The sequence below is a fragment of the Alligator sinensis genome, unplaced genomic scaffold (genome assembly GCF_000455745.1).
Source record: "Alligator sinensis unplaced genomic scaffold, ASM45574v1 scaffold1845_1, whole genome shotgun sequence".
Lineage (NCBI taxonomy): Eukaryota > Metazoa > Chordata > Crocodylia > Alligatoridae > Alligator > Alligator sinensis.
The window spans coordinates 143,595-152,598 of NW_005843407.1; the positions used below are offsets into that span (position 1 = coordinate 143,595).

A 9,004-nucleotide genomic window follows, 5' to 3' on the forward strand; every position below is an offset into this window, starting at 1 on the left:
ATCCCTTCCAGCCTTATTATCTATGATGCTAGGTGATACATAAGAGTCCCTTCCCCTGGGTGCTCACATTTGAGGACAAAGTCATTTTATTCTAAAGAAAAGGGTTTTCTTAAACAGGTGACTACAATGGAAAATGTCTTTTACAAGCTTGAGGATGAGTCATTAATGTCCAGGTGGAGCAAGAGGCTGCTCATGGCTGTTGGGTCAGCCCAGGGACTCACAAGCTCTGTGGAGAAACACAGTCTTTCTTCTGGTGCCCCAGAGCCCTCCTCAGGGCGCCCCTCACGTCCTGGTTGCGGAGGCTGTAGATGAGGGGGTTGAGCATGGGGGTGACGATGGAGTAGAGAGTGGAGATCAGCGTGTCCACCTCCAGGGAGTAGCCAGCACTGGGCCGGTTGTAGTTCAGGATGGCCATCCCAAAGTAGATGATGACCACGACCAGGTGGGAGGTGCAGGTGGAGAAGGCTTTGCGTCTGCCCGTGTTGGAGTGGATGCGGAGGATGGCCAGCAGGATGTAGACGTAGGAAATGAGGACGAGCAGAAACGGGATTAAGCCCACAAAGATACTAGCCAAATGCAGCATGATCTCATTGACGTAGGTGTCGCTGCAGGCGATCTTCAGCAGGGGAGGGACGTCGCAGAAGATGTGGTGGATCTGGTTGGCTCCACAGAAGGAGACGTCGGTGGCCAGGAAGGTGTGGATGGCCGAGTCCAGGATGCCCCAGAGCCAGCAGGCCGTGGCCAGTGGGACACGCACCTTCTTACTCATTATGCGAGTGTAGTGCAGGGGTTTGCAGATGGCCACGTACCGGTCAAAGGCCATGACGGTCAGCAGTGCACACTCTGTCCCCGCGCAGATCATGAGGAAGAACATCTGTGCCATGCACTCCCGGTAGGAGATGGTCTCTTGCTGGCGTACAAAGTTGACGAGGATCTTGGGCAGCGTGACAGAGGAGTAGCACATGTCCAGGAAGGAGAGGTGGCCGAGGAAGAAGTACATGGGGCTGTGCAGCTGGGGATCCAGCACGATGAGGGTGAGGATCAGGCAGTTCCCCAGCAGGGTGATGAGGTAGATGGCGAGGAAGGCCAGGAAGAGGAAGGCCTGGCCCTGCAGGACGCGGGAGAAGCCCAGGAAGACGAACTCTGTCACCTGCGTCTGGTTCGCCCCGTCCATGGGGCCGGTGGCAGCTACCTGCGGGGAGAGAGAGCAGCCGTGAGCGGAGGCAGAGCGTGGGGACAGGGATCCGGAGCAAGACCAGCCCCTTCCCCAGCGCGGCTGGGTCGTGTCACGCCGATGGGCAGGGCACTTATTTATTCATTTGCTCTACATGCCCTCCACAACCAAGGCTCCAGGAAGTGTGAGAGAATGGAGCTACATGAGAGACAATGGGATACTTGCAAAACAGGAGAGCAGCCAGTGACCAGAAGGGCTTGAAAGGGAAGCAGGAGATCAAAGAGGACGGAGATGCCCTCAGCAACATCTGGGCACTGCTGTGTTTGCTACCTGCTGCCCACACAGGCCGGAGCACATTGCTGCTGGCCCATGCCCAGGCTCCAGCTCTGGCAGCCTCCAGAGAAGAAGTCGCAGAGCTGAGGTGTGGCTGCCCTGAATGACGTCCCGTGCAATTCGGGGACTCAGCCTTGTCGTGCTCGTGGTGCTGCCAGAGTTTGCTCTCGGCTGACCTGGAGGACAGGGATGGGGCGGAGGGGAGCAGGCAGTCCCCTATGTCTGTGGGCCAGGACTGCTGTGGGTCTCGGGTCAACCCAGCACCTGGAGTTGCACCAAAAGTCCCTGGGAGCCAGCCCAGGATCCAGCCCCCGGCACTTAGGCAGGAAGGACATGGGCTCAGGTGACCCCAGCGAGGTGACCCTCCAGTCTCGTCTTGAAGGTTTCCAGGGTAGGTGACTGCACCACCTCTGAGGGGAGTTTATTTCACAGTCTGGACACCCTGATTTTGAAGAATTTTTTTCCTAGTGTTAAGCCTGAAACCGTCTTCCAGGAGTTTGTGGCCATTACTCCTGGTTTTCCCTTCGGGTGCCCTGGTGAACAGTTGCTCACCAAGCCCTTGATGTACTCCCCTGATGTTGCGGTAAGATGCTACCAGGTCCCCTCTCAGCCTTCTCCTTTTTAGGCTAAAGAGACCCAAGTCCCTCTGCCTTTCCTTGGATGGCTTGCTTTGCTAGTCTCTGATCATACGGGTGGCTCTTCTCTGGACTCTCTCAAGCTTTTCCACGTCCTTGCTGAAGTGCGGCGCCCAGAACTGGACACAGTCCTCCAGCTGCGGTCTCATCATTGTTAAAGATGTTGAAAAGCACTGGACCAAGCACCAACCCCTGAGGGACACCACTGGCCATTTCCCGCCAGGACGACACAGATCCGTTCATTAGATCTCTGTGGGTCCTGCCCCGTAGCCAGTTTCCTACCCACCTGACTGTCAAGCAGTTCAGCCCTCTTCTAGTCTCCAGGGACCTCCCCAAGCTCCACAAGTTTTGGAAGAGTTTTGCCAGAGGCCCCGCAATGACTTCATCCAGCTCCTTCAGCCCTCTCAGTTAACGTTCATCCAGTCCTGCTGACTTATAAACGTCTAGCTTTTCTAACTGATCGTGCACCAGCTCAATGTCAACAGTAGGAAGGCAGTCATTCCCACCATGCCTGTTCTGTACCCTATCTAGCATGAATTTCCCCTTAGTCTGGTGAAAGACCGAAGCAAAGTAGTCATTCAGGGGTTCAGCTTTCTCCCGAGTGTCAGTAACCAACTCTCCTGAGTTGCTGAGCAGTGGCCCCACACTCTCATTTGTTTTCCTCTTCTTCCCTACATACCTAAAGAAAGACTTCTTCTTGTCCTTGATTTCTGGTGCTAGTTTAAATTCAGTCACCACATTAGCCTTTCTAATCTGCTCCCTACAATTGTTGTATAGCCCTCCTTGGGGACTGTCCCAAGCTCCCATTGTCCGTACTCCTCTTTCTTCTTTTTTTCAAAAGGACTGTGATTTTCCTATTAAGCAAAGAGGGCTTACAAGCCCTTCTGCTACCTTTCCTCCGCATGTGAGTGGTCTTCTTTGGTGCTTCAAGGGTTGTATCCTTAAGGAACAACCACTCTTCAGGCACTCCTTTCACCTTCGGTCCCTGCTTCCACAGCGCTTCCCCTACTATTGCCCTGAACCTGTTGAAATTCACTTTTTTGAAGTCCAAAACTTCAATCCTGCTAGTTGGTTTGCCTGCCTTGTGATGGACAGTGAATGTGATGGTTTCGTGGTCGCTCTTGCCCAGATTACCCTCTATATTCAAGTTGCTCACCAAATCGTCTCTTTTGGCAAAGACCAAGTCTAGATTCATAGATGTTAGGGTTGGAAGGGACCTCAAGAGATCATCGAGTCCGACCCCCTGCATAGGCAGGAAAGAGGGCTGGGTCTAGATGACCCCAGCTAGATGCATATCCAACCTCCTCTTGAAGACCCCCCGGGTAGGGGAGAGCACCCCCTCCCTTGGGAGCCCGTTCCAGACCTTGGCCACTCGAACTGTGAAGAAGTTCTTCCTAATGTCCAGTCTAAATCTGCTCTCTGCTAGCTTGTGGCCATTATTTCTTGGAACCCCCGGGGGCGCCTTGGTGAGTAAATCCTCACCAATTCCCTTCTGTGCCCCCGTGATGAACTTCAGCCCTCTAGGAGAGGGTTACCTCTGGTTGGCCTGCACACGTTCTGAGTCAGGTAGACTCTTCAATACAGGTGAAGAAGCAACGTGACCGACCCGACATGGCCAAGTGTTCCTCCCGAGAGATGTCTGGATAATTGAAGTCACCTATGATGACCACGTCCTGGGTGCACACGGCTCTGCCAGTTCTCGAGAGATCTCCAGATCAAGCTCCACCCTCCGTTTTGGTGGTCTGTAGTACACACCTACAGTTAGGTCTCTCTCGCCGCACCCCCATAGTTTGACCCAGAGGGTTTCAAGTCACTCATCTTTGGAGCCGATGTTGGCCTCCAAGGGAGGTGTGCTGCTCCCTCACATAGAGAGCTACACCTCTTCCTTACTCGGTCCCTTCTGTGCAGGGCGTAGCCCTCCATGGCTCCGTTCCAACCATGTGAGGAGTCCCACCCGGTCTCCGTAATCCCTACTAGATCATAATATCCACTGGAGAGTAGGAGGGCTAGCTCCTCCTGCTTGTTCCCCACACTTCTGGCATTACTGTACAGGCACCTGAGTCCTCAATTTCCTGTCATGCTGAAGGGGAGCCATTCCCTCAGCTCTTGCAAGAGTGGCTCTCCAAGCGTCCCAGCTTCAGAGCTTTCTTGTATGCCAATCCCCAGGCACGCTCCAGTCAGTGTTTCCCCGTCCCCCTGCGATCTTAGTTTAAAGCCCTATCTAGAAGATCAGGCATCCTGGCTGAGAACAGGGACTTACCCTCCATGTGAGGTGGATGCCATCCCTTCCCAGGGGTCCTCTCTCCCTGAAGTGTGCATTGTGGTCGAAGAAACTGAAGCCCTCTCGGTAGCACCACCGCCAGAGTCGATGGTTCACTTCTTCAATGCATCTTCCCCTCCTAGTCCCATGGCCCGCAACTGGGAGCACAGAGGAAAAGACTACCTTCACCCCCGACCCCTTGAACCCAGCCCCCAGAGCTCTACAGTCACTCATGACCCGGTCCAGATTACTCCTGGCCATGTCATTCATGCCCACATGGATGAGGAGCGTGGGGTAGTGGTCGGAGGGCCAGACAAGCCTAGAGATCCTCTCCACAACATCCCAGATGTGGACCCCAGGGAGGCAGCAGACCTCATGGGCTACGGGGTCCCTCAGTGCCCCGCAAGAAGGAGTCCCCCACCACCACCACCTTGCATCTCTTGAGGGTGGCAGCTCTCTGTCTACACTCCTCCTCCATTGTAGTGTCCTTATGCATGGTGAGGGGAGCGTACCTGTTGTTCAGGGCCAGGGGAGGAGCAGCCCTAGCCCTGGATGTCCTGGAGCCTGAGACAACTGCTTTCCAGGTAGCTCCAGGTGGGTCTTTTCAGCCAGCCTCCTTGTTGGCCACCTTCTCTATCTTCTAGTTGGGACTTAGTGATGAGGTCACAAAAAGTGATAAAAAGGGTCACCCCATCTTGGAGAGGAGAGACATTTTTGGTATGCTGAAACAAGCAAAAGGCCTCCAGCACTCCTTCAGTCTCTGGTTGAACGTGTAAGTAACTTACCTGAAATTTAGCTAGTAATTTAGGATCAAAAGGGCCAACAAGCCCACTCTGTTTTGCTCAAGTAGGTTTTCTTTCAATTGTCCATTGATTTGTATTCCTTCCTCACTCTCCCTCTTTGATCAATAAAGCTATCTGTTATACCACGCCTTGCTGTTAATGCTTATGAGGGTGAGGCTAGCCTTTAAAGCCCCTTTGCTCGGCTGGCTAAGGCGTGCATGGCTTTTTACTTTCCTCCTGTACAGAAGACTACCTGTGAATGCCTCAGGTTAAAAGAAGCACCCCAAAATACCATGGTGGGCTAAGCACCCCAAGGTCAACAGGGTCTGTGTACCCCAGGTGGCACAGAGCCCTAGCAAAGGCCAGGGCCTGGGTGGTGGCAACGGTTACACCAGGCTTGTGGGTGTGCTCCAGGAAGGGGGTCGGCCAGACATAGGCACCCCATGAGGGGCACCCAAAGCGTGGCTTTTGGTCAGGCGTAGTGAGGTGGGTGGCTCACAGGAGTGTCCCCTACTGCCCCAACACAGAGCCCATCCCCGGAGACGCCTCCACCCCACGGCTGCTCTGTTCTCCCCAGGGCTCTTCCCTCCATCCCCCAGGGCTATTTCAAATGGGGCGAGTATCTGCACATAGGTGTTGCTGGCCTCCATTTTTGCTAGCAGCTCAGAGGTTTTGGCCCCTACCTGCCACATTTTGTGTGACTTGATCCTGGGACCTGCCTGAGCAGATCCCGCTCTCGCCTGTGTGGTTCCCAGAGCCTTGCCTCCGAGCTGAACCTGCCTATTTCTATCAACCTTCCTTCGTCCGACTTGTCTCCCTCCTTGTATAATGCTAGCACCCACGTCTAGCCCATCTCTGCCTTCTCCATGCCCATCTTCAGCAAGATGTACGCAGCAGTCCTAGTGCTCAACAGCATGGAGAAGAGTGGCTCACACCTCTGTTCTGGCTGATGCGACTCTCAACCGCTGGGTCTTTTTCACTGCTGCATCCCCTGGCTCGCTCGTGTGGCCTCTGGGGTCATCCAGAATCCTAAGTCAGACATAGGGTTTGTTCCCTGCAAGACCCCACATGCGACCCCTGCCATTCTCACAAGGATAGGTGTGTAGTAACCCTTTGCTTGTCCTTATTCAACATCATATCTACCCGCTTGGCATCAACTATCTCCAGCCCCATTTCTCCAGTTTGCTTATTACAAGGTCCAGTTGGGGGACCTACTTCTCAGGGCAGTTGTGGTGGTCAGCCTGGACATCTAACACACAGCACGTGAGACACGCAGTGATGTCAGGGCAGAGGCACCTTCCCAGAGCAGAAGGAGCCAGGTCCCACTGGACCCAGTGCAGAAAACAGCACAGGAACCAGAGGGTGAAGGAAAAGGTCAAATGGGTTCAAATTAAAATGAGGTGCCATGCCAGGGTAAGCGATTAGCTACAGGAAGGAACTGTCCCAGGTGGATGATTTTCCAACCCCAATAAATTGAAAAACCTGACTTGATCAATCTCTGGCAGGCATGCATTAGGTGTGCACATGCTAGAATCATAGAAAACTAGGTTTGCGAAGGACCTTGCGAGGGCATCTAGTCCAAACCCCTGCTCCAAGCAGGACCATCCCCAACTGGATCATCCCAGCCAAGGCTTTGTCTAGCCAAATCTTCAAAGTCTCCAAGGATGGAGAGTCCACCACCTCTCTGGAGAGCCTTTTCCAGTGATTTACTACCCTCCTAGTGAGAAAGTTGCTCCACCTCAGCATGAGCAACCCCCAACATACCTACAGGCTCGGCAGCACCAAACTGACCAGCACCACGAATGAAAGGGACCTGGGGGTAATAATAGACCAGTCTGAATGTGAGCCGACGCTGTAGGCGGCAGGGCAAACAATACTCTGGCGTGCATCAATCGATGCATCTCCAGCAAAACCCAGGTGACTCATCTGCTCTACTCAGCACTGGTGAGACCGCAGCTGCAGGACTGCGTCCAGGTCTGGGCACTGCACTTCAACAAGGACACGGACCAGCTTGAGAGAGTCCAGAGAAGAGCCACCCGCATGATCAGTCTTACACAACAGGCCATACGAGGAAAGGCTGAGGGATCTGGGACTCTTCAGCCTGGAGAAAAGGCTGAGAGGGGACGTGGTGGCAGCTTACCGCTACACTAGGGGAGTGCATCAAGGGCTCGGTGAGCAACTCTTCACCAGGGCACCTGAGGGGGAAACCAGGAGTAATGGCCACAAACTCCTGGAAGACTGATTCAGTCTCAACATTAGGAAAAACTTCTACACAATGAGGGTGTCCAGGCTGTGGGATAAGCTCCCTGCAGAGGTGGTGCAATCGCCGACCCTGGAAATCTTCAAGAGACTGGACAGTCACCTTGCTGGGGTCAGCGGACCCCCAGTTACCTTTCCTATGTGGTGCAGGGGGCTGGACCCGATGATCTACAAAGTCCTTTCCAGCCTTACAATCTATGAAAGTTTTTCCTGATATATAACTTCAGTAGGGCTCAATACAGGATGGGGAAGGTGATGGGGGCTGCAGCATCAGGGGTCAGAGCAGATGGGACAAAGCTAAACACTAGGATGGCCAAAGACCAGCTCCGGTCACCCTGTGGGAGCAGAGGTCCCGCAGAAGGCTCAGGTTTGAATTCTCGAGCCAGGCAGCTGCAGCAGCACCACGGCTCCTTTCTGAAAGAAACCTCTGCTGGGGAACGCAGACCTCCAGGACACAGGACAGGAGCATTTCTTCCCGAGCAACACATCTGAGTGATGCAAAACATGCCCACACGACTTCTTCCCTCCCAAGTGTGAGAGTGACCAAGCGCTCGTTTGCAAACGCACCTGGATCAGACCAGACCCCTGAATACTCAGATCCCTGCTACCCATGACACAGGTTTCATTCCCACTGCATTTCACCGACTGCATGTGCAGTGCCTGAGAAATCCTACAGGAAAACACTGGCAGCCAAAAATGCAAAGGGACATGGAAACACAGCATAATGCTAGAGTGCCATAAGGCAGAAACCCACGTCCTGACCTTCCTCTTGACACCATTTAATGAGCCAGAAGCCGCTATGACCTCAGAAATCATAGTTAAGCAAACTGGAGCCTTTGACCTCACTGCATCAAGTCTCAGCAAGGCAAGTTTATGTCAGAGATTAGGAAAAGCTTTCTTACTAGGAGGGTAGTAAAGCACTGGGGAGTCTCCATCCTTGGAGGTGTTGAAGACCAGGGTGGACAAAGCCTTGGCCGAGATGATGCAGTTGGGGCTGGTCCTGCTTGGAGCAGGGGGTTGCACTGGATGTGACCTCCGGACGTCCCTTCAACCCTCGCTGTCCGTGACTCCATGAAACTCGGTGGCCTCTTGCACCAGGAGTCAGAGCAGCGGGGACAAAGCTGAACAGCAGGATGGGAAATCCTGACCCTAACCCCGTCCCAGTCCCCTGCGAGCTCCTCACCTGGATTAAAGCGTGCAGCTCCGGTCGCCCTGTGTGAGAAGACGTCCGGCAGAAGGAGGGAGGCTCTGCAGTGGGTGACGGCGATGCAGGAGCACGTCCATCTGCCTCCTGAGCGTGGGGAGGAGACGTGAGGCGGGGTGGGCGAGAGGGCTGGAATTAGGACAGGAACGCAGAGGTCGCACGCCTGTCGCCGACTCTCGCAAGAGAAGAGCCCGTGCACGTGCCAGGGTGCATCTGCACACCGCCAGGTTTGACCCAGCAAATAGAGACACGTCTCAATGCCACACGGGACTGATACGGGGACTTTGTAGTCACGCAGGATCACCGGGGATGGGAGCACGTGAGCACAGGGCCACGGAGACCACGATCCCCCAGGGC

At 54.3% G+C, this 9,004-nt stretch overlaps 1 protein-coding gene across 1 annotated transcript; it reads right to left on the reverse strand.

Moving 5' to 3' along the window:
- Positions 1-217: 217 nt before the first annotated feature.
- Positions 218-4,065, reverse strand: LOC102379891 (olfactory receptor 5V1-like). Its single transcript, XM_014527273.2, has 2 exons — positions 4,033-4,065; positions 218-1,192 (listed from the first exon to the last, which is right to left on the reverse strand). Exons 1-2 carry the CDS (start codon positions 4,063-4,065, stop codon positions 218-220), a joined length of 1,008 nt encoding a protein of 335 aa, XP_014382759.2.
- Positions 4,066-9,004: the final 4,939 nt, after the last annotated feature.

What these genes read in the sequence shown, in the direction of transcription:
- LOC102379891 (XM_014527273.2), bottom strand. Translation starts at nt 4,065, where the DNA reads ATGGAGGGCTACGCCCTGCACAGAAGGGACCGA. An exon ending in CCCTGCACAGAAGGGACCGA is followed by an intron (nt 1,193 to 4,032) that starts GTAAGGAAGAGG and finishes CTCTCCCCGCAG; the next exon opens with GTAGCTGCCACCGGCCCCAT.